The 25211-nt window shown below is 48.9% G+C and overlaps 2 protein-coding genes and 1 long non-coding RNA gene across 13 annotated transcripts in view; 2 read left to right on the top strand and 1 right to left on the bottom strand.

The window, feature by feature from the left end:
• The window catches only part of ZFHX3 (zinc finger homeobox 3), a 273064-nt gene extending 248204 nt beyond the window's left edge, over nucleotides 1–24860 (bottom strand). For 3 of the 4 annotated variants that reach the window (XM_065537352.2, XM_074027852.1, XM_065537353.2), the window contains exon 1: nucleotides 24372–24860. The gene's annotated coding sequence lies outside the window, so the exon portion shown is untranslated. Of the gene's footprint in view, nucleotides 1–13575; nucleotides 13940–24371 lie in introns of those variants that run through there. The other variant, XM_015442746.4, reaches the window with a different exon arrangement.
• LOC102126756 (uncharacterized) lies at nucleotides 13348–17623 on the top strand. Of its 8 annotated transcripts, none has more exons than XR_012429339.1 (7): nucleotides 13348–13425; nucleotides 14600–14839; nucleotides 15239–15342; nucleotides 15435–15518; nucleotides 15787–15867; nucleotides 15962–16289; nucleotides 16490–17623. It is a non-coding gene; the product is annotated as an uncharacterized lncRNA (long non-coding RNA). The 8 variants fall into 8 exon arrangements; XR_012429337.1 differs by lacking the exon at nucleotides 13348–13425 and adding an exon at nucleotides 13489–13624; XR_006694658.2 differs by lacking the exon at nucleotides 13348–13425 and adding an exon at nucleotides 13489–13624 and having other exon boundaries at nucleotides 15748–15867.
• On the top strand, nucleotides 18682–24929 carry LOC135968789 (uncharacterized). Its single transcript, XM_074027199.1, has 5 exons — nucleotides 18682–18732; nucleotides 19606–19641; nucleotides 21348–21449; nucleotides 23487–24168; nucleotides 24403–24929. Exons 1-5 carry the CDS (start codon nucleotides 18682–18684, stop codon nucleotides 24900–24902), a joined length of 1371 nt encoding a protein of 456 aa, XP_073883300.1. The 3' UTR covers nucleotides 24903–24929.
• The last annotated feature ends 282 nt before the right edge of the window (nucleotides 24930–25211 follow it).

Genomic DNA, 25211 nt, shown 5'->3' with positions numbered 1-25211 from the left:
AACAAACTTTAAAAAAAAAAAAAAAAAAGTCTAGGATGGGACTTCTTGCCTCCATTACACCCCTGATTCTCACGGGCAAGGTTGTTTCTGATTTTTCCATATCACCCTCTGTCCCTCCATTTCTCCTCCTCCAATGACAGAGGGAGACTTTCCTAGAGTACGGAAGGAGGTTTCCATTCCGTGGCATCAAGATAAGGCAAGAAAGCAGAAATCCAAATAAACACTAAGAGAAGATGAAGGGAGGTTTCTTGCTGGGATTGGTGACCTTCCCAACAGTGGTAGCGCCTACAACTCTCATCTTGGAGGGCACTAGAGCCTCCAAAAGAAAGTCCCCTCCAAGCAACGCACCACACTGTCCCTGGACTAGCCAACCCGGAAGCCTGTGTGTGTGGTGTTAGAAATGACTGTGAAGTCAGGAAAACCACACCGATTACCTACAGGTAGAAGGTTCTAGATTCATGCCTTCCTCCTGCCACAAACTAGCGACCCACCATGGAGAGGGTGAAACGAGGGTTTCTAGAGGCTCCCTGCAGCCCTGTCTGTGATTTCAGTAACATGCATGAAGCAGTAAGTCTGTTGTAACAAACATACTAGCACTCACAGGAATGAATGAGAGTGGGGCTGTCCCTCAAGGAAGTGGCCCATGCCTTACCTGCCACTGCTGGTCTTCTGCCTCTGGGAAGGTTTTCACAGTCACGTGAGCACCCCCACCTGTATGCCAGGAAGCAGTTTACAGAACACTGGCACCCCAACGTCACAGTTCTATCTCCTAACAATCTCATGAGCATGTCGGGGGAGCTAGGCATTTCTGACCCAACCCGCTGTGTGCAGACTGAGCCTGCAACCCTGGACCCCAATAAATGCAAACAGCTGGTCACAGGGGTGATGGCTGACTCGGTTCCATCAACAGAATGTCTCAGAAGAGCACACGGCAGCAATCTCTTATTCCAGAGCTGCACCATCCACTAGGTAGTCACTGACCCCTTGTCACTACCGAGCCTATGACATGTGGCTTGTCTGGATCGAGATGGGCTGAAGGTATAAAAATACAGGATTCCAAAGATTTGGTACAAATAAAAGGGATATAAAATATCTCATTAATAGTTTTCTTAATATTGATTACCTGTTAACATGATAACCTTTTGGATATACTGGGCTAAATATATTATGAAAATTAATTCCACCTGTTTCTCATTGTTTAATGTGACTAACAGAAAATCTGAAATTACCTAGGTGGCTCACACTGTATTTCTACTGCATGGTCCTGTTTCAGAACATCTGCCTGGCTTTCAACTTCAGATTCAGGCAGGGTTCTAACTGTTCTCGGATATGACTGAGACAGACACCTCTTGTCCGTCTTGAATATCTCCCTAAAGCTACAATGTACTGGCTTCCAAGTGATACTTTTAATTGGGCTGAACAATCTTACTATCCAATAACCCACTGCCAAGCTCAAGTATAAACTAAGAAAAAAGGCAAGGTCAGATATGCACCCAGAAGCTAGACCAGCTCAGTGGGGTGACAACCTCTTCCAAAATTTTCTCAATCACTTCTGAGACCCACAGCGTGCTTTTAAAAAACAGTAATAGGCCAGGTGCGGTGGTTCACACCTGTAATCCCAGCACTTTGGGAGGCCAAGGCGGGTGGATCACTGGAGCTCAGGAGTTAGAGACCAGCCTGGCCAACATGGCAAAACCCCGTCTCTATCAAAAAAAAAAAAAAAAAAATTAGCCAGGCATGGTGGCCCATACGGGTAGTCCCAGCTACTCGCGAGGCTGAGGCAGAAGGATTGCTTGAACCCAGGAGAAGGAAGTTGCAGTGAGCCGAGATTGTGCCACTGGACTCCAGCCTGGGAGACAGAGCGAGATCCTGTCTCAAAAACAAAATAAAAATAAGTCATTTATTGTGGTTTAATACCAGGACTACCCACGAGGCTTGTCCAAAAGTAGGCTGTCTCCTACTGCAGCTTGATTTCTTACTATCAAGAGAAGACTTCTCCCTTTTAACTGCCCTTCTGTAAAATATGCCCAGCAGGAGCCTGGTGTCCACCTTCTCCCCCACCCCATACACACACACCACACAGCACATGCGTGTGAGCGCACAGGCTCGCTCTCTCTCTCTCTCTCTGCAAGTGGGGCGGGCTGGAGGAGGAAGGTGCAGGCAGCACAGATGTGGCCCCTTTCCTATTAGAAAGTCCCTATTCTGCCACTAGGGATCACAAGGCCAGTCTCATTTCTCTATGTAAATGAACTTTTTAGCCACCTCCTCAAAGAAGAAAAGCGGCACAGATGCGGAAGGCCGGTCCAGAGGCACACAATTACAGCCATTTGCATTCCTCCAGCAGCCGGATTAGCACTGGAATGTGCTCTGCAGCTTGGTGGGGGGAAAAGGAGTTTAGGAAGAAACGGATGGGTGGGGGGATGTATTTCTCCCCCGTCTGTCCATCCAAAGCGCTATGATACACTTCCACTTCTGTGAGAGTCAGAAAGTGGAAATAACTCCTGCTCAGCTTCTAAAGAGGGGGAGGGTGAAAAGGCCCAGGGATGGGGAGGGAGGTGGAGGTAGAGGGAAGAGGAAGAGGAGGGGGAGAGGGGCCGGGAGGAGGGGGACTGCGTGTATTAACGGAACTGCCCCTCCTGGTGCTTTGATCCCCTCGGTCGGTCGCTAGGAGAAACCAACTTCTCTCCTTGGGTTAATCAAAACCAAATTACTCAGGAATGTGGCAGGACAGGTCTGAACTTCCAGGTCCCTTTGTCTTTGCGGATTTAAAATGAAAAAAATAAAATTGTTGAAGCAGATGGCCGTGGCCTACTGAAGAGGTGAAGCGAAGAGTCTGAGGGAAGTTCGACCACATCTCTCACCCTCCAAAAAAACACACCGCAAACTTCCTATGCCAGTTTATCATAAGTTATTTTTGTAGACTATGTCCAAAAATCAGAACTGTCCATTTCATCCTTACTGCTGCCCAAATAAAAAACCCTCAGTCCACCCTCCCATCAACTATACCTTATCAGAGTACAAATAGGAAAGAATGCCAGATTTAAGATACACCCGTATATCACCACCCGACTATTAAAAGCAGAGTCCACACTAGCTCAAGAACATACGTTTTCCAAACACAAAGTTTGGGAGTATTTTTCAGTGTAAATTTCTTCCTTAGGAATACTGGGGTAAGGAGGTATTCAAATATCCGGTTGCTATTCAAATGCATCCATGAAATGCCATGGTCACTGTAAAATTCTGCACCTCTCTAAGTTCTAAGAAAAGCGGTTTTTTGGGAATGACTCAGAGGAGAGATGAAAGATCCCACTGAGTAACATAAGATCCCACTGCTCATCTGTCGTCTAGAAAAAGCGAGAAGCCTGCCACCCAGGGCTGTTGTGTTTACTAGGAAAGTCTGCTGGGTGTGCTGGCCAGCCCGGCGACAGTTTCAATAAGTCAAGAGGCAACAGGAAAAAGCTGACCTCAGAGATGAAAGAAACCTGGGGCTTGGAGCTATATTAAGGCCTCCACACCTCCTCCCCGGCTCACAGCTCTGGCAGGCTTGTGGCACTGTACAAGATGTGGGCCTGCACTTCAGGCTCCTGGAAACTCTAGAATGCAACACCCCAGTATGTGCTATCATTAGGGACAGTAAAAAGTGACATAGCCCAAGGCACCCAGGAGCAGAAATATGAACAGCCCTTTGTGTATTATAAAATGCTGCTATGCTTCACTGTAAAACCTGGCCAAACCCCAGGTCCCCCACCCACCCAAAAAAGATAAAATAAACAAACAGAGCACCACCGGTTAAGCTATAGAGCCAGGATTCAAAAGATAAAGTGAGGCCAACTCACAGCCATGACTACCAGCTTGCCATAAATTGTACCTGGCCCCAGGCATATGGTTATCTGGGAAGCTGCACACTAACTTTTAAAATACTCTTCACCTTATCTTTAAGCCCAGTCAAACACACACATACATCACCCGTCTTAGATCTCAGCCATTAGTATTCCATTTAGACTTTCCAAAACAAGGTCATCCCAGAGGGTCCTTCCCCTCTTTCCAGTCACAGCTGTGGACTTTCATCCCCTTGTCCAACAAAAGGGAACTTGTACACAAAATTAACCTGAAGCATTAGTCTGTGTGGTGCGAGAGTCCACGGGGCCCTCGGAATATTGACCCCGCCCCCCCCCGTCCTCCCGCCACCATCCAGGCTCAGCCCAAGATCCTGTCTAGAGGGCCTCCCCCGTGGAGGCCGGGGCAGCTTCCCTAGAGATTACAGATCCTGCCCCTCCAGCCGCTGCTTCTCAGCTGCAGCTGTGCAGCCAAGGAAGGCCTTACCTTTCAGAGAATAAACACAGACAAGAAAAAAACTTCCTCCCTGACTCAGTAACAGTAGAAAATGACCTGACGTCATGGCTGCAAAGGACCAGAATCATCCCAGAAGTAAGCCATCCAATATAATGGCCACAACCCCACGCGGCTCCTGAGCACTGGACATGGGGCTGGTCCTGAGCTTTGAGATGAGAACATCGTGATGAAATCGTGGGTTGCTGAAAATATCTGTTTTAAACTTAATTCCACCTGTTTCTTTTTACTTTTTATGAATGACTAGTAGGAAATGTACAATTACATATGAGCTTGTACTCTCTTTCTATTGGACAGCACTAGAGAGGTGAAAATGTTACCACCTCAAGTGCTAGCATATTACCATGCTCTAAAAGGAAAGACTCTACCTTTTTATTACTATTACTATTATTATTGAGTCAGGATGTCATTCTGTTACCCAGGCTGGAGTGCAGTGGCACAATCACGGCTCAATGCAACCTCTACTTCCTGGGCTCAAGCAATCCACCCATCTCAACCTCCTGAGTAGCTAGGAGTACAGGCATGCACCACCAGGCTAATTTTCATATTGTTTTTGTAGAGACAAGGTCTTGCCATGTTGCTAAGGCTGGCCTTGAACCTCTGGGATCAAACCTCTGGGCTCAAGAGATCCTCCTGCCTCAGCCTCTTGAGTAGCTGGGACTACAGGCACATGCCACCAAGCCCAGGTAATTAAAAAAAAAAAAAAAAGAAGAAGAAGAAAGTAAGTTTGTAGAGACATGGTCTCCCTATGTTGCCCAGGCAGGTCTCAAGCCCCTAAACTCAAGCAATCCGCCCGCCTCTGCCTCCCAAAGTGCTGAGATTACAGGCTTGAGCTACCACGCCCAGCCCAGATTCTTCATTTTTAAATGCCAAAAAGTCCAGTGTAAAATAAAGCAAGTAGTATCATCTGATATCAGGTGGAATCACATAGGCAGAGGCTGCTCAACTCCTGGGCTGCAGTGAGGGTGTTGAAATGGGGGGAGGGGCCGGGAACCTGCCATTGTTTTAGACCAGGATAAGCAAATGTAACCTCTATTTCAGGGGTTCTCAACTGGAGGCGATTTTATCTCCCCAAGAGACAGTGGGCAATTCCTGCAGACATTTTTGATTGTCACATCAAGGGGAGAAGGTGTTACTGGCATCCAGCGGGGAGATGTCAGGGATACTAAATGTCCTACAATGCACAACGTGGCCCACTCCCCCCAAAAACAATTATCCCCAAACATCAACAGTGCTAACACACAACGAGGAACGGACCAGGCCTGAGGTCCACTCAAGTATATCTCTTTTTTTATTTTTTTATTTTTGGTAGAGATGGAGTTTCACCACGTTGCCCAAGCTGATCTCGATCTCCTGAGGTCAGGCAATCCTGCCTCGGTCTCCCAAAGTGCTGGGATTACAGGCGTGAGCCACCGTGCACAACCCAAGCCCACTTTTAATACTCAGATGTCCGGGGGCAGGAGAGGACACCCTTCTGCAAAATGGCTTCTCTCCAGAGCTCAGAACTGGTCATAAGTGTGAGGGGTATAAACAATGTGAGGAAATGAAAATACGACTAATAATTTAAAAACTATAATCGCTTTGTCGCCAGACTGGGTTGAGTGTCAAGGGTTGATATGTCTGGGCAGCTCTATTTTTCAAGCTAGTAGGTTAAAATGGGGCTTAAAACTCAAAGCAACATAAGGCAGGCTCCCCCTCAAGCAACGGTATGCTTCTAACAGAGTCTGAACCCGGGGAGTCACCGGCATGCCCAGTTCACCATGCCTGACCACACAGGCTAGGCCTGGGTTCCTGTGACAGGCAACGGAGCAGCACAGGAGCTGTGATGGGGCCTGCAGGTACAGGAAGAGGCCAGGGCAACCGGCAGGCGAGGCCAAGACAGGAAGAGCGTGGTGCTGAATGAGAACAGCCCAGCCAGGCTGGGAGGCCGAGCAGGAGGGGGTAGAGGGGAGGCACATGATAATTAACTCTGCAAGTTGATAGTATTTGCATATAAATGCCTCCACAAATCACTACAAACAAGCCAGGACAAGTCAGGCCTATTAGCATATACAAGCCAGCCCGGGAAGGCCTCTCTAGGTGGGTCATTGAGTAGGCTGCTCACTTGGAGGGCCGCCTGCCAGCCTGGGGAGGGGGACCGATGGGGAGGGCTGGGGCAGATGGGGGACACTATCTATTTCCGACTCTTTCACTTCCGAATACGGTTGCAAAGATGTCAAAAGGAGTTGGCTCTATTTCCACCCCATGGGGAAGAACAGAAGAATTGCTGGACCTTTTAGTTTATTTCTTGCAAGGTGGTAAGAAACGAAAGGTAGCAGAGGCCATCAGTGGCAAAGAAAGAAATGAAAAGGGCGTGGAGATGGCAGCTAATATCTGGAGAGGCTTTTCAGTATGCGAAGTGCCGTGAAGCCCTGATTCCTATTTCATTTACTTCCCACTATGAATGTAAGGTATGCATTATGCCCATTTTACAGATGAAAGAAGTGAGGCCCAGAGAGGTTAAATTACTGGTCCAAAGTCACATAGCTCGAGTCTCCCACCAATGGCCTCAGCAGAGGGTGTAAGGCCCATAGCAGAGGAAAGAGCAGAGGCCGCCTTTCCAAAGAGTGGGCTTTTTTGATTCACCTTTGCTTCTCCCATTCACTGTGAGTCCCCACTTGAAGGGGATTTACAAGCAGCACTCTGGTCCTCAGCCAGACCCTGCCCTGTTTTATTTTGTAATTATTTCCTACCTTCAACCAATGAGGAAGACCACACCTCCCTCCAGTTAGACATCTGGGAGTCTGCACCAGGGTTTCCTCTGTCACCCGATTTTTCCACTGTCTGGATAATTTTTATAGTTTCACCAGGAAGGGCAAAACACATTGACAGTCCCTTTTCAAAAGGTGTAAAAGTTCTCTGCTTTCCCCAAATATACTTCTGGATTTCCTATCTGTTGGAAAAACCAGCTTCGACTTCCTCCATTAAAAAAGGGTGTGCAGGGCTGAGGGGACCCTATTACTGTCATTTCTGCCATTCTTTACTTGAACAACATTTTTAAAGTGGGCAAAATACTATCTTATGAAAAACGAACCAACAGGGGTCCAGGTAACACGCATTCATGTAGCCAGGTACACAGATTGAAAGTCTTCATCAATGCCCATCTCAACACTATTCAAGATTCTGTTAGGACGGAGATGGCATTTAAAAGCAGTCGCTTGAGTAGTGACAACAACCTCCTGCCGCACACACTGAAATCCATGGGCTTCTTCCAAAGTGTCCAAAAGTGTCCTGACACTTTAACATTGATGCAGATACTCCACAGAAAAACAGCAGCGCTGTTAAAAGGGAAGCAGAAACCACTCCCCCAGTCAAGGCCAAATGTACATTAAGAACCAAGGCCTTGAGCCAAAGAGCATTTTAGGAAGCAGGGCCTGAAATGGTGGAAGAGGCTTGCATTGCTTCTTGAGTAGTTAAGAACAATTGTTTAAAAAAAGAAAACAGAAAAGTTGGGAGATGGAGAAGAAAGGCACCCGTGTGTTCCTCAGCAGCTTGCATGGGACAGATGTGTTGGGAAGAGAGAAGTCATCGGACATAGGCCACTCAGAGACTGGAAGCATGGGGAGCAGCTCAGTTCACGTCTACACATATGTGGTTTTTATAGACTTTCAGGAGTTTAAACGCTTCTGAAAAGCGCTGTTTGGATACTGAAGGGAGACAGATGTCGATATTTGAACAGGCACTTATATGACTTTTTTGGGGGATGCAGGGCTGAGGTCAACTATCAGATTAAGCCCCTTGGTCTTTCTGCACTCAACTAATCTGCCTCCTGCCTCTCCACTAAGGAGATTCAAATGAGAAGACAGAGAGCAACTGCCTCTGAACTGGAATTTTCCTACAGAAATGCAGAGCCTATGATAGAGATGGGCACCAGGAACCATTTATCCAAAACCCAGCCTAACCGATACACTCAGAAGACGTTTTCTCCAGTCACACTCCTGGATGGAGTCAGGAACAACCAACAAACAAGCAAAACTGTTCTTTTGCCTCCTCCTTCTTGAAAGAACCCCCATCAAGAAGCCTACACATGATCCCTCCAGTGTGTAAGCCCCAGTCACGCCTCACCACCCCAAATCGCCCCAAGTACTCAGTCCCACTCATTAATTAACACTCTCTCCCATATGCACAGAACAGGGGGTACAGGCAGTCATTGACTCCTGCCCTAGAAGCATGGGGCCAGGGGTCTCACTCCCAGATCAAAGGTTTGTGGCCAAGATAACTTTCGGGACAGTGGATGAAATCAGCGGCAGATGAAAACTCCACCGCCTTTTTCAGAGTCCAGTGGAGCCAGTTCTCCCACTTCCAATCCACGTCTCCCTGCAGATGACGGAAGGTGATCCATACATTCCTAACTGCGGTCCCAAAAGACCCACTTAACAATGAAACTCCAGGTCACCATTTAAGAAAGCCTTTAAGGCCCTTATATGATCAGCTTCCTCCCAGAAATCAAGCAGAATAGAAAGTGAGAGGCATCCCAGCACCAGCCCATCTTCTCAAGGGTTGGCCTTGCAAGGGAGTTTCAGTGGCTTCATCCCAAACCACCAGCAGCCAGGAGTAGGGGTGGGAGGGCAGCAGATGTTCTGCCCACCTCACTGGAAGCTTCAGACCTGACTCCAGGGAGGGAAAAGGATGGACACATCTTAGAGGCCACACATATGTTAATACCAAAGCTCAAAGAATGCACAGTGGAACCACCTAAGACCTCCAGGACACAGCAAGCCAGCAAAGGCCCCTCTGGGAAGGTACACGTCAAACCCCCCATGCAGTAACACTCATGTTGATGAGACTGCTGTGGTGACCCTCTGGTGGACAGGCAGAGGGGGGTCACCCAAAAGGCAGATGCAGCCCAGGCATTTTGCTAAGAGGCCAGAAGTCTTGCTCCAAAATGAGGCTGAATTTGCCACCTCGCAAACTTTCTGTGTCTCCCTCCCTGTTTGTATTTGAGCCGTTATTCTTGTAAAAGCAAGAAACTCCATGAATGAAGGGTGAAAGAAAGGCAGAAACATTAAAGAAAAAAAAATCGCCTTTAAATGTTAAAGGCCAAAGTACTTTCCTTGGGCAAATAACTCTCCAGAGACACCCCCGTCACTGCCGAGACCACGGCCTTGTCCTCACCCACCTGTCCCCTGGCCCAAAGAATGAAAACCAGAAACATTCCACTTGTTTCCCTACTTCTGAAGCTTCAGCTCAGTGCTGCTGTCAATCGGCAGTGAGCCTTGCTCTGCACCTCTGTCCTCAGTTTCTGTCCATATAAGAGTCATTTACCATATTAGCCCAAAGAAGCCCTCCAACATCTGATTGCCACTTTGCACATGTTCAAAGAGATCAGTCTGGCAGTCAACTTTAAATCATAGACAAAAGCCATCTGACAGTTGTTGATTTTGTAGTGCTTCTCTTTAATCTGGATTTTGAAAGTAGCTTGCCAATGAGCCAAGATTTCTGCCTGGGTCTCTCCCTCGGGGCGGTTTGACACAACTGTAGCTTCTGTGTGCTCCTTTCTCAATCTGAGTGGCCTAAGGACACAGGACACTGTGCTTTGGACAGAACAGGCACCCTTTATGATTTAAACTACCTCCTGCCAAGGAATTCCCTTGCCTGGATTCTATTAAAACTGGGTTCCCATTTCCCCTGACCACCGTTTTTTAACTCAGGCAGAGGACGGGGGTTCTGAGCTGTGCTGTGATTTCTAATAATAACCATTACCACCAAATTCTCGTACCAGCGCATTTGGATGCCCCTATGAAGTTAACTGTAATGGAATCTGCCTCCCTGTTGTGTTTTTACAGTAACGCCCCCATCCTGGTTAATTGCACCAGCCTTGGGAACCAGAGCAAGCCAACAGGCCCAAACATCACAGAAATAGGGCAGGCGAACACCAAGCAATCATTTCAATAACAAATGAAAGTATAAACCACAGCACACACTGTACTTCTTCAGGTTACTGACAGGCATCTTCAGTGTGCTGTACAAGTGAGTGTGAGATGGAGTTTACATAAGTTTTTCAGGCCAGAATCATTGCTGCCTACTTGCAAGTCAAGGCTAAATCCATCGAGCTGAGAAACAAGTGAGTTACTCTTAAAAGGTGAGTGTTTTGTTTGTTTTGAGATAGAGTTTCACTCTTGTTGCCCAGGCTAGAATGCAACTGTGCAATCTTGGCTCACTGCAACCTCCGCCTCCCAGGTTCAAGCGATTCTCCTGCCTCAGCCTCCTGAGTAGCTGTGGTTACAGGCATGCGCCACCACGCTCAGCTAAATTTTGTATTTTTAGTGAAGACAGGGTTTTTCCATGTTGGTCAGGTTGGTCTCCAGCTCCAAACCTCAAGTGATCGGCCAGCCTCGGCCTCCCAAAGTGCTGGGTTTACAAGGCATGAGCCACCATGCCCGGTCAAAAGGTAAGTTTTATAAAGACAGCTCACTTTCTTCCCCTTTAAATAATTCAAGCCAGTTCCGTACCCTTTTACAAAATGTTGCTTAGTCACTTAAATATTTACTTTTTCAGATGACACTGTTACAACTCTGCAATAAAAATAATTTCATAGGTAAGGGTCTGCTCTGAGCCCTCAAGTATTTCCATATTCTGATACTTTGTAGGCGGAAGAAAAAAAGCTGCTACCCCTGAAAGATACACCAAAAAGGAACAACTGCACACAGTGATAATAAGGACATGTTTCCTGGATGCCAGAACTAAGCCACATCACCGCTAGCCCCAGATAATACTTTTCCAGCAGTCTGTAATCACAGATTTATTCTAATGAACTAACCACTTTTGGGTCACCAAAGATGAGCCAGGCCGGTCCTGGGAGTGTCTAGCAAGCATCATTTAAAGTCATAATGATGAAAACTGAAATCTTGCTTATTTTAGCTCATTGCCACTGGGCTGTCCAATTGGCACTGAGTTGACACAGCAGTTAAATTCAACCTCAAAGCAGCAAGAAAGCAGGCACTTCACTGTCCTGTTGGGCAGAGCCAGGCAGGGGCCTGTGGAGAGCACCGTTTTACTTGGGCCTTTCCAACCAGCCCTTAACATTCATTTGTGCTATCGAAAAAAGGAAGGAAAGGAACCAAAATGAAGTTTCAGGTGGTTGGGGAAGCAGCATGGATTTATATTATTAGTATTATTATTCTGGAATAGTTAGCAAGTGTTTCTCAATAGTTCCCTGTTCATCAATACTGTTTTCTGGAGAAAAGGAAAACAGTAGCTCTAGTTCATAGAAAGTATAGCCACTCAAAAAAAAAAAAAAAAAAAAAAAAAAGTGAGAAGGGGGGTTGAGAAAGGGAAGTGACCCACGTCAAAAAGACAGAAGGTCTCCAAGTCACTTAATTCCTTGTGATTCTGAAAGGGCTGTTTTTAAAGTGTAAAAGTGCTCGCTTCTGCATCTGCTCCATGTTGTTAAATAACACTTGTGTAATTAAATAAAAGAGCCAAGTGTGACCCCAGCCCACTCTGAGAGGCACTTTACATGCTTTCTGAAAACTCTGCTGGAAACGCCATGCGGACAACTCCTCAGTCCTGTAATTTAGGAAAGGGAGACAGAAAAAGTTTCTTTGGGCCATCATAGCTACACACTCTCTGAAAGGGTGCCTGCAATGAACGCAAATACAGGTGTGCAAACATCCAGGTATGTACCTCTCTCCAAAGACCCCATTCTTGAAACCCTTCAATTATTTGGAACCGTGGTCTCCTGACTTCCCTCACACCTCACTTTTGCCTTAATTGTTTTTAATGTTTGAGTAGCAAGAGGGATTCCAAATCTCAGGGTGCCAGTGGCTGTTCTGATAACAAGGAGCAGACTCACGTTCCTTGCTATGGCCTGTCTCGATCAGGTTACCTTGGAAGGTGTATGTTTTCCTACCCAAGGCAGTCCTCACCACAGCACTCACACGTTCTCCTCCAGCCCAGCCTCCTGGAACTCGTGATTTTCAGGGTTTCCCTTGAAACCTATCCAGAAACCACAGCCGTTAACTGAACATGAAGATTTGACACCTCCTGAATTTAGGAATGAGGGGACTCAAGGGGCCAACTCTGCAAACTCGCACCTGCTGCTTGATGGCAATGAAACAGAGTTTCCCCAGCTAGGGTGAGCTTTAAATTATACTCTATTTATTTAGTGACTTGTCTCCAAGGATCTCAAAGCATAGAGAGAAATAAGATGACGTGTAACTTTCTCACAATATACCTTCAAGGCTTTGCCCTGGTACATTCCGACAAGAAGGCCCCAGTCTGAAGGAGAGGCCTTCCCTTTGTGCTCAGGCAGGGCCATCTGTCCTCTCTGGGGTTATCTGTCAGTGGCTTTTTGGGAGTCTTCAAGGCCTGTTAAATGATACAAATAGAGGGCGGGGGGAGGGACGACCCTCCTGGATTCACCTGCTCACGGCTTTCACTTAAGCCAGTTGAACACATGAGGCGCCACTGTGGCACACAATTCCCTCTTAGCACACACCATGCATTGAGCTGCAGGCTTTGCCCTCCAGGCCTTTTCCTATCATAACACAGGTGTGTCCAAGGCAGAAAAGACTATTTTCCAGAAGGTTCATTTCCCTCCAAGCCTATAATGCTTCTTTTTGTTGATACTGTTTTTCTGCTACTGACCTAAACATAGGCATTCCTCCTCCTTTAACAGGATAAAAATCTTGACTCTCTCCTTTGCATCAGCTCCCCATCCCGCCCTGGCCCAAGGAAATAAATGCTCTGACTTTTCCAAGAGTGCAAAAAAACTAAAATTAGAGGGTGGACAAGATGCTCTCCAAAGGTGCCCTCCAGCTCCAAAACTCTGATTCTCCCTTTAATTACTCCACAAGTGCATTCTTCACATTGTTTCGAACTGACCAGTGACTTCTCCAGGGCTGAAAAGGGTGCATTTTTAGGCGGAGGCACCCAAACTTCTAAATGACACCAGTACCACAAGCATTCAGAAGGCAGGAACTAATCCAAAAGCAGACTCAGGAAAGGAGAAGGGAGGGGGAGGACAGAGGGAAGGGAAGGAAGGAGGAAGAGCTTTACTGTGTGCCCAGTGGAATTTAGGCGCTCTCACCCTAGGTAGGTGGCAACTGGAGTCTGGGAGTTCAAGTGCATCCAGCCTTCCCTTCCCCCACACGCCCCAAGAGAATGGGAAGTTCAGCCAAGACTCGCAGCACCTGCCCGCGGCTCCAGGCCGGCTGCGCGGACCCGGAGGGAGGCTGCACTCACCTGGCACACCAAGCCTCCACGCACCTCCGGAGGGAGGCGGCACTTGCAGGTCCGGGGGCCGCGCCGCCATGCGCAACAACGGGAAATTCCAGTGGCACCCGAGCCCCGAGCTCACCCACCCCAGGAGGCATGCTCCCCACCTCCCGCTGGCCCCGGGACTCGGAGGTGGCTCTGGTTAGGAGCAGGGGGCCCGGAGACAGGGGAGGGGAGCTCATGTTGGCGGTGGGGCTGGCGGTCGGCCCGTCCCCGGAGGGAGGTCCCCGGGGCGCGGCGGGGATTCACCCACGGGGCGCGGCGCTCGCGTCCCGGTCCCCGGCCTGCCCGCCGCCGCTGCCGCCTCCTCTGCCGCCGCCCGCCCGGAATCGCTTTATGTAAATGAAGCCCAACTCGCAGTTTGCAGCACGCACCGCCCGGGGAAGGGGGGCGGGCTGGGCGGGGGGCCTTCGGGGATCCACATTACACAGCAACAAAGCGGAAGGTTAATTTGAAACTCACAGCCCCGCTGCCGCTCGGCTCCCCGGGCAAAGCCTGACATCTACAGTCGTGCCGGGCGCAGGCCGGGTTGCTCGGCGGCGACCGCGCCCGCCCGCCCGCAGGGACCTGGGGACGCACAGGGACGCGCGGGGCCCGGGCGCTCGGCTGCACTCGCTCCGCTCCGGGCGCGGGCCTTGGGGCAGGCCGGGGGACCCGCGCACCCGCCTGGGGCCAGGAACCCTCGCTGCTCGGCCTGCGCCGCCCGGGGAACCGGCCCCGGCGGGAACAAAGCCCGGGCCCTCCCGGAGGCGCTGACCCCTCGCTCATCAAAGGTCAGGGGCCGGCCTAGAATCGGGCAAGAAGAAAGGGTCGCGCCCTCGGACACTAAAAGGAGCCTGGGGCCTCCGAACCGGAGCCATCGCTCCCTGGGCCCCGTCCACGTCACGGCCAGGCCACTCTAGTATGGGGACAGGAGCCAATGTGGACAGGAATTTATTGGAAACACACACCCATCCTATTAACTGCTTTACAGAGCACTTCTGTTTTTCAGTTGCAGAAACTTATAAAAACATCCCCCTGTTCTCCGTTGAGAGTTAAGGATAGTTTTTGAGGCCAGAGAAAGAGAAAAGAAGGAGAGATCACCAGAAAGAGAGGAAGAGAAGAAGTGGGAAGAAAAGGAGCTGCAGTCTACAATGGAAGCCTCCAGGCTCCTTAGCCTCACCTTATAAAGCCACATCACCGCAGACATAGGAAAGATCGTGCCCTTTCCCGGGGAGTTTCTACCGCCAGGGTAAGATTTAAACCGGCCACCCCAGTTGGTCAAAGCGATTGCTGGGCGCCTTTCTATCTCCCTAAGTTCACCTTTTCCAGTTGGTCAAAGGGATTGCTGGGTACTTTTCTATCTCCCCAAGTTCACCTTTTTCCATTCTGATCTGCAAGCTAGCCCCAAAGAAATCTCACCGGAAGTTCTCTGTCCTCCCTGTCACAATCCCACCCTCAGTCTGAATTTACTCCCGATTCTCACAGCACAGAAAGGCACCTGCTTTTACCCTTTCTGAAAACCACCCACCCAGGCTGGCCTTACAGCCTGGAGAGTCTTTTCCTCGGGCACAATAATGAACCATGCAAGTGTCAGAAATATAATCAGCTCAAGAGGAGAAGAGCAGTATGTATGGAATTGTATTAGCAGGAGGCACACACTGACTCGGGAGAACGAGGGATGCTTAGCTGCTGAAAACCATCCATCCCCGTATAGAAGGCTTTCTGCACAATGTAATTTGGGTTCCGATTAATGTAAGTATCTAACCTGTTGGGTACAGAGAGCCCTTCTCTACATTTTAGTCCAGAATAGATTCTGGGAAAATTTCCTTTTTTCTTTTTTTCAGCTAAGACCCTGGGAGAAAAGACTGCCTCCAGGGAATCATGTCCGATTAGGGACAAAGGAGGGCACAAGCCCAATTCAGTCACACGTGAGAGCGCGGGGCAGGGGTTGGGGGGTGGTGGGGTGGTGGTGAAGAGCCAGCAGGGAAGGTGGAGGATGAGTTTGCATACCAGACTATGGTCACTGCAGAGCTGCTTCCAGACCACCTGACTTCAGGCCCAAGAACAGGTGGTGGTTTTAAAACACACTGTTATTTATTTTGGCCGTATAAGTTGAGAACACTTTAAAGAAAACAATTAATAATTTAATTGAAAAAGTGACTATGAATAAGACGTGAAGATGATGTATGCTAGCAGGACCGCAAGCAACGTGGCCCACAACGCACAGATGCCTCTGGCAATCTCTTCAGGAAAACGAAGATTCCTTACCTAGGATAGGTAAGGCCCTGCTGGATAAATTAAAGACAACAAGAAAATGTTGATACTCTCAGAAAATCTAATTTTGCTGCTTTGTCTTCACTTTTATTAACAGGGGACAACCTCGTAATCTGATGACATCATGATCCTGGTAGGCCCACAGACAAATACCTCCAATAAAATAAAAGCGAGAAAGCCCAAAGAACAAGCTATAAAAGTAACCTGGGAGGATGCAACAGTGCCTGGGCAGAAGGCCCGGAGGGGATTTGCCCTAATACTGCCACTGTCCCAAGAAGCAGACCCTGCGACCTGCCTCCTGCACTTCAAAGGCCTGACAAGTAGAACTGAGAGTGACCCTGAGTTCCTTTTCTTTATCTGGCACCGGCTACACACAAGATGAGGCCTAGTCAAGCCTGCCTTTGTTCTAGGCAAAAATTTAACAGGTAATCCACAGGCCAGTGATCTATGGCCTCTGTACATTATGGAAATGAGGGACTACACACAAGCTGGGTGTCACCTCTACTAAAACTCATTTTCCTTATTCATAAAAACAATACCTCTTCAGAGGGAACTGGCAACTTCTGCACTTACATACGAAATCGGGAGTTTCTCTGAAATACTCCTTGCAAATTCTATCCTCCAGCTCTGGAAGCCCCGGCTCTTCGAAGGGCAGCTGCCTGATGTTAAACCCACGGCCTACCCAGCAGTGACAGCCTGACATTCTCATCGCTCCATCCTGAACACTGCTGACAAATAAACCCACTCTCAGAAAAGGCAATTCTTCCCTCGCAGTTCTCCATACCCAGTCTCGTCTCATCTGGAAAGCGTAATTGGCAACAGCCGAAAGGATAAATATTTAAAAATAAATCAGGGAGCGCTAACCCCTTCCCTACTCCTCCCCTTACTCACTCTCCAAGCCAGAGGCCTGCCCCCTAACACTGAGCTGGCTGATAAATTACAATGATTCTACCGAGCCAAACCTGCTTGTCTCTCTCTCTCTCTCTACACATACACACTTACTAATGCTGTATCCTTCCACTTTTGCAAAGGTAAATATGATCTCTAAGATACAGTGGATGTCAGCATTCTGACTTCCAGCTTAACCTGGGCTCTCTTTTCACAGTACAGCTGGGTTTAAACAGATTTGTGCACCCTTCCGGGTTCTTCTATTTTTATTAAATTATATGTAGACATTGATTTTTAAAACAAGTGCTTAAATAACCTGGAGGCTTTAACAAAGAAAAATCCAGAAGAGGGCAAGAAACAAAAACAAACGTTCCTGAAATAAACAAGGAACCATTTGGAGCTGAATTTCACTCCATGGCCTGAGTTCACCCCATGATTTTGAGGCAGTTATATTTAGGGGCCTGGTACCCGCTGGGTGGCCGGGCCTTCCTGGGTATGGAACAGAATGCAGACCTTCCTCAGAACAGCTCACATTTGCCTTCATAACCATTGGAAGCTGGTGTGCCAAGGCCTGCACACAGATGTTTTGATTCACATTTTTCTGCTGAAGCCTCAAGGCCTCCATCCATCCCTACAGTGCTAATTCCATAGATTAATTTTTACCCCCAAATCATAGGTGGAACATTATCTAATTTCCTTACCCACCCTCCCCAGCTCAGGTGCTAAATCTGTCAATGATATCCCACAAGAAAGACACAAATGAGTAACTATTTTTTAAAAGCTGTGATTCGGGAGAGTTTTTCTAAATTAATTTTAAGTTACAAAGCCCCAAGTTTTAAGGAAGCCAAAATAAAGAAGTTGCCTTAAAACAGCTTTACGTGTTGCGTAAAGCGCTCTCTCTTTCTCGCTCCTTCTTTTTTAAACAAAAATATTATTTCTGAAAGGGCAAAGGGAATGTGCCATGCAAGACTTTTATACCCAGGGGGATTCTTACATTTGTGTTTCTAAACCTTGAAATTGAGAATTTTAATGAAAAGGCGGACAGATGCTTAAGGACAGCATCGCAATCTGGGTCCATACATTACAAGAGAGAGAGGCGCTTTGTTTGGGGCCAAGGAAAAAGAGGTGGGACTCCTATTTTGTTCATAGGCCATCCCCACCGTCTGACACATCCCTTTACAGTCAGTCTGATGCTAACCACTGAATTCCTGGAGGGGAAGCAGGTTGGAAGGAGAAGAAAGGAAAAGGGAAACAGAAGAGGAAAAGAAATGGGTGAGGGGATACTGCCTGTTTATATAAATTGTAGATTTTTTTAAAAAAATTCTCAACACAGTATCCATTGCATAGTATGCACCAAGAGCACTTTCACACGTGAGTTAAAACGATCCATTAAATGCTATATCGAAAGTACAACAACCAGGGTTGGAGTTTTTTGTTTTTTTTTAATGAAGAATTCATTGAGGTTTGCAGTTCTCCCCTATTAAGTTTCTAAGGATGGGGCACAAGACACGAAGATAGACAAAAGATGACCTTTTTCATGCTTTCCCCCAAATAATTCTAGAATCCTATTTTCTTATCTTTTCATTTTAGGGCATTTGGGTTCAAAAATCTGTGCTAATCTGACTTCAGAGCCCCCGAGCTGAAAAATTCACATATCCTCCAAGTCAGCCAGTGTTTTAGAATTTGGATTTCTATTGAGGCTGTTCCAATCGCCAGTGAGGCCTACGGTAAAAACGTGCTTCATGCTGTTTCGTTTGTCTCTCTGCAGACAAATAGAAACTGTGAAATTTAAAGAATGGATGAAAAAAAGAAGTCTAAAACAAAGAGGTTAAAAAAAGAGGACAAATGTTTTTGCTTTTCTGTCTCCCCGGAGCAATTGTTTGGGGAAGTCTGCATTGACAATAACCATGAGAAGGCCATCTAAAGGCGATGCGCACACAAGGGGACTCCTTGCCTGCTGCCTTTGGTCTGGGAGAAAAAGTACCTTAGCTCCGTTCTCCAGAAACAAAAGGCCAGGGCCACGGAAGGGGGAGAGGTGACAGGGGCTTTCACATGGAGCCAAGTGTCAATGCTGGTTCATTTTTCACCCGTCTTAGTTGGAAAGCAGCTCAGGGAACTTCCTAATGACTGCTTTTCCCTCTCTCCCTATTATTTCTAAACCTAAAAGAACAAAACAATAATATTTTTTTTAACCTAAAACCCATCATTCTATTAGAGGAAAGCCTTTGGGGCCTATGCAGTCAGATTTTCCTCTTTCCTTTCCTCATCCTACTTTTTTTTTTTTCCTTTTTGGAGGGGTTTCCAACTGTAGATCACATGGAAATAAGAGACACTGGACATTATAGTCATTTTTAGTAACACCAGAACGGCCTTTATATCTACGAAAAGGCAGGAAACGGGGAGAAAACACACATGTACAAAAAACCCAACAGGGATAGAAGGCAGTGGTGGGGAGGCTGCGGGGGCAAGGCCTTGAAACACTTTCTTTTTTTCACAGCATGAAGTCCACTAATGCCAGCTTCAGATTTGCAACTGAATCAAAGTCTCTGAGTCGTCATTACAAGGTTTTTCGGTGGGTGGGGGCATGGAGAAGTGGACAATAAGGATGTATTAAAGACACAGACAAGGTGTGGCAGGGGCAAAGTGGGGGGAGGTGTTACAAAGAAAGGAAGCTGAGATGAATCACCGCGTGCCATGAAAATACCAGGGCGAGTGGATGTCGGAGTGTTTAACCAGATTTGAAGCTGGAAGCATCTTCCCCAGCGGGCAAACCCTAGGACGAGGCACAGCCACGCGACCCTCAGCCTTTGAACCCAGACCTGGCAGCTTAGGAGCACACTCCCTCTTCCCCAGGCAGCCACAGGCTCTGAGCTGAAAGGCAAGGTGGGGGTAGGGATGAGAGGGCCCTGCAAAGAAGAAGCACAATCAACAACTCAAATATGAACGGAAATGACGTCAGCAAAGTGAAGGACCTGTTTACTGCAGATCAAAACAAAACAAACTTCCAAACCTTTTGTGTACACAAGAGAACTCTATAAAAAGCCTTCCTAAAATGTCACCAGGGTCGACACATCGGCATCCTCACAAGAAAACGCATGACAGTTACCATGGGGGGAGGGGGGAGGAAAGGCACTGAAGGGAAGATGATCTGGGGGGCTGGGGGGAGGAGGGATAAAGCCAGAAGGAGCCAAAAACCCAGTTGCTACTGCCCCCTCTGCTGATCCTTAATATTTATTGGTGTTTATAATCTAAAAGCCATTGCTCCACGTTTCACTTAATACAAGGCCAGACAGTGTTGTCTAATGAGGCAGCATTACAATCAGCTTGTAATACTGAATTTTTAATGCTGCCAAGGATTCTGTTACATAATAATATGAAAAACAGAAGCTGAAAGTGGGCTCGCAGGGGACGGGACATTCGAGGTTCCAGGCAGGCGAGCGCCACCAGCCCGGCTCCCCTCCCCCACACCCGCCCCCCTACTTTCTGACGTGCAATCAACCCTCCATCCCGATACAGGAGGTCAGTGTGGAGACCAGGAGGATTTTTCTTAGGAAATCCACACTTTTCATTATTATTGTTATTATACTCTCATCCGAAGTTATAGCTCAAGAGTTTGAATTCTAGCTTCTCTGGGGTTAGAGGTCTAAAATGAAAATTAATTTTTTTGGAAGAGGGGGCAAAGAGACAATACAGGGGAGGAGAGGGGTAGCTTATTTTAAGCAAACCAAGAAATTTGAGAGAAAAATTACAGAGAGAGAAAGATCTTGGGGGGGTGGGGAGGGGATAGATGTCTGCCGACCATATTCACAGCTGCCACACTCAGTTTACATTGGTGTAATTTAAAAGCATATATATAGCCGCCGTTGCTCCTCTCTGTAATACCCCAACACTGTAAATCTATAACCACTGCAATGATTTAGTGATTAAAAACATGAAAACATATTGTGTAACTGCAAACCACAGAAACCCTGCCAACTCTCTCTCTAAGATAAAGGGGAAAAAAATACAGAAAATGTGTTGCTTGCAGCCATCTTCCTAAACCCCAAAAGATTTTAATAAAAGAACCTATACAGCAGATGAATTGGAAAGGGGTGAGTGAATTCTGTGTGAAGCCAGCAAAGGGAGAAAAAAAAAAAAAGGCAGCTTTATGTGGGATTCTTTTCCTTGTACTAACAAATTACGACCTAAACATGCCTTTTCTTTTCTCTCTTTTTTTTAATAGTTTGTTGTAACTGGAATAACTGGTCTTGTGCACTGTCTTGCATATTCAAAGCTGCTTTGTAACCGGATCTAGAGACCCAACCTTATTTGCCTGAACTCAATAGGGGTTTTTTCTCCCCCTCCTCCCAAGTTTTGTTTTGGATTCGGTATTGTGGGTTTTCTGTTGTTGCTGGGAGCCTATGTCTATGCAGGCAGAGGCTCTGCTGCCTTTAAGCCACAGACCAAACACCTGAAAGGGGAGGCACAATTTGTAGAATGGCAGGAGGAGCCTAAAATATACACCAAAAAATAAAATCAAAGCAGCTGTAGGGGTTTTGGCCTCTGAGCAGCTGACCTGACCCCGTTCTGTATATTCTTTTATTTCCCCATTGCAGGATTCCTGCACCTTGGGTCAGATTCAAACTCAATGTGACCCTGAGGAGAAGGCAGTCACAGAGCGCTGGAAAGCTGCTCCATATTTAACAGGGGTGGGGGAAGTACGTGCATATGCATCCAGACTCCCCCAGTGAAGGCACACGGTGCAGGCGTACACACGCACGCACACGCACAAACACACACACACGTCAGGACTGCCAGGCCAAGGGGCCAGCTCCACCCCAGTTTCCTTGGGTCACACCACTGGAGAGCCTGAACTCTCCTTGCGGGCCCCCAAAATCCTCATACCTACAACTCTACACACACACACACACACACACACACACACACACACACACACACACGCAGAGAACACCACTCCTCCAGAGGCTTTATATGTTTAAAAAGTCCACAGATCTGAATCGCCTCCTCTCTGGACCGGAGCAGGGCAGTTTATTCAGAGAAATCAATAGGAAAGAGCATTTGCAAATATTTATATAAGCCCTGTGCGTTTCAGCATTAAGTAATTAAAAACTAAAATCCAAGGAGGGGGAAGGGAGACACACAGACAGAGGAAAGCTGCTGGCCTAGAGTGGGTTTTCCTGCCCACACCTCATCTTCCCAAACCGCAATCCTTTCAAAACTGACTCCGTGTACACTTTTTACGAAATCCTCTTCGTGCACCATTTGCTAGACTATTTCAAAATCATCTCCAAATATGGATTCACCTACCACCAAGCTTTCAAGACTGTGTCTGTATTCTTTCTCTTCTCATACACACACAGCAACTCATATTTTGACACTGCTTCAATCTCTAGTATATTCTTTTATTTTCCTATCTCTAATTTACCTGCTCCAATTAAAAAAAAACCAAAAAACAAAAACCTAACATTGTAAGATGAGAAGAGGGCCCCCAAAGTGCTCATTCAATAAGCAAACTCCCACCCCCTAGGTCTCCTGAATACCCCCCACTTCCCTGAACCCACAGGATGTCTACCCTTTGGGGGTTCAGTTCCTGAAACCCCCACAAGTAAACAGATTTGGAAAAGAAAAAAAAAAACTTCAGCAAAATGGGAGTTTTAGAATGAGCCACTGTGGAGTGGACTTCCCTATACTGTTCCAGAGGGCTGGGCAGTAAATTCTGGTTGTTCTGCCTCTAAATCCTCCCTAACAAACCAAGCAAGACGCTGGAGCACCCACGCTGCAGATAGGGTAGAAATTTACAGTAAATGTAGGTACACGATTGCAGCACGCTGCCCTATTGATTATGCAGATTGTGATCAATCTTCTCCCCTCGCCCATTGACCAAGCCTCTTTCGGAGGACCTCCAAATAAGTTGGTCTGCAACTAGCTATTCTCCCAAAGTAGGGAGAAAAAAAGTAATTTTTTAAAAAACATAATAAATCCTCAATTGTCCCCACTGAAAGGGCTCGAGTCTTTTTTAAATTCCAAAGTGAATTTATGTTCTGTAATTTGCATTACAGCCAAGCGATCACCGTCTGTCATATTCTTCAAAGGTACTTAACAAACTGCCTTTTAAAAGTCACTAGAACTGGAGGCCAGAAAAAGGCAATCAGCATGCTCCGTCCATACAGTGCTTAGATCAAGTTTCAATAATTGAGACCAATAAAAATTGTCATATTTACCCTACTTGAAAGCAACAAGGGGGAAAAGTTAAGACTGGGTGCCTTTTGAAAGCGCTTGTAATCAAAGAATTTGCCACAGTCGAAAGAATAGCACAACATTGGACAAAAGTCAGATTCTAAGCAACAGCTTCATTCGTAAAGTGATATATATACATATTTTAATTCAAGTTATACAAGAACCCTCCGAGTACTGAGTCCATACACAATTATATACACTGTATGAAATACACTTAGATCTACTCTCCAATAGATATGCAAAAAGATGTACATTAAAATGCATAATGTAAAATTCAGGAACATGGTTTTTGCATCGAGTGGAGCCGGGCGAGGGGTGAGAGTGGGGAACCGAACGTCAACAATCCCAGATTCGCGAGAGCAAAAAAAAAGAAGAAAGAAAAGAAAAAGAAAAAAGGCATCCTCGGATGTCTCCGAGCTCAGCTGGCGGAGGAAGGCCGGCCAGGCGAGGTCTGGCCCTGGCCAGCGGCGCAGCCCGGAGCCCCCGGGAGCCCCTAGTGTCCAGGGCAGAGTCCCCTCTGGGCGCTCGCGGCGCTGCCAGTGGGGCAGGGCAGAGAGCGCGCAGGTAGAGGATCGCGCGGCCGCCTCGCCCCCTCCAGGACCCCGGGGCTCCGAACGGGCTCCCGCGTCCCCGGCAAGTCGAGCCCCGGCGAGGAAGGCGCTCGCCCGGCCGCCCGGCCAGCGGTGGCGGCCGCGGCAGCAGCAGCGGCTGCGACCGCGGCGACTGCTCCGGTCCGGGTGCGCGCCCCGCGCGGCGGCTCAGCCCGGGGCCACGGCGCCTCTCGGGGTGGGGCAAAGTTGGGGGCCGGGAGCGGCGGGGGCGGGGGCGCTCGGCACCGCGGACCCCCCCACACTCCCCCCACCTCCGGCCGCCGCCTTTGTCTCCGAGCTGGGACCCCGGCCGCCCTCCCGCCCTCGGCCCGCGCCCCGGCCGGCCCTGCCTGGCGGCGCCGCCAAACTCGCCGCGCGGGCCTCGCCCCGGGCGCCTCCACCCTCCCGGGGGTCGCCGGCGGCCGGCGGCGGCGGCGGCGGCGGCGCGGGGGCCGGGGAGGAGGGGGCGGCCCGGGCTCGGCGGCGGCGGCGGCGGCGGCGGCGGCAGCGGCGGGAGGAGGAGGAAGAAGAAGAGAAAGAGAAAGTTTGGCGCAGGGGGAAGGCGAGCGGGACGCAGCGAGCGAGCAGGGTGCGGGCGCGGGGAGCGCGGGCGGCGGCGGCCGGGCGCGGGAGCCGGGAGGGGGCAGGACGAGCCCCATGCAAAGCAGCCCGGGCGCCCCGAGGAGCCCCGCGTCCGGGCGGTGGCGGCGGGAGGAGGAGGAGGAGCAGGCGGCGGCGGCGGCGGCGGCGGCGGCGGGAAAAAAAAAAAAAGAGGGAAAAGTTGCCACTTACGCGGTTGCTTCTCCGGCGGCGGCGGCTGCAGCGGCGCTGCTGGCGACGGCGGCGGCGGCGGGAGCTGGCGGCGCTTTTAATCCCGAAAAGAGGCGCTCGGGCCGCGGAGCCCATCAAGGCAGCAGCGGAGGCTGGCGGGGGTCGGCGGCGGCGGAGGACGCGCTGCTGGCGGCGGCGGCGGCGGCGGCGGCGGAGCTGGAGCGCGCTCGGCGGAGCCCGGGGCGGGAGGCGGCCGCAGCCGGGGAGCCGGAGCCGCCGCCGCCGCTGCCGCCGAGCAGCATGGTTGGCGGGGAGTTTACAGCCCCCGGAGCGGGCAGGGGCCACGGAGGAGAAGCGGCGGCGGCGGCGGCAGCGGCTCTAGGCTGTAATTGGGATGCAAAGCAGGCGGCGGCGGCGGCGGCTGCGGCCGGGAGGAGGAGGAGGAGGAGGCGGCGGCGGTGGCGGCTGCAGCGGTCGGAGGGGACGCGCTGGAAGTGGGAGCTGATGAGTGAAAAGAAAAAAAAGTCTTTGGATCTTTATTCTGCTAATTAGTTTCCTGCAAAAAATGGCTGTGATTAATTCAGTGCGCATGTGCTTCATTACCCAGGCACGACGGGAAGGGCTAATTAGCCACCTTCTGGATCAATAAGATTCAGCAAAAAAGAAAAGGGGGAGGTGGAGGGAGGCAGAGGGGAGGAAGGGAGGAAAAAAAAAAAAAACCAGGGGAAAGTGATGAGCAGGGCAAGGAGAGCAGGAAGAGAGGATAGGAGAAGAGCCTAGGAAGAGGGAGAGAGGCACCAAAAGTTTATGCATGTATTAAAAACACACACACACACGACACACACACGAGCGCACACACAC

The sequence above is a fragment of the Macaca fascicularis genome, chromosome 20, assembly GCF_037993035.2.
Source record: "Macaca fascicularis isolate 582-1 chromosome 20, T2T-MFA8v1.1".
Taxonomy (NCBI): Eukaryota; Metazoa; Chordata; class Mammalia; order Primates; family Cercopithecidae; genus Macaca; species Macaca fascicularis.
The sequence above is the reverse complement of the archived record's forward strand: the minus strand, read 5'-3'. Positions and strand labels throughout refer to the sequence as shown.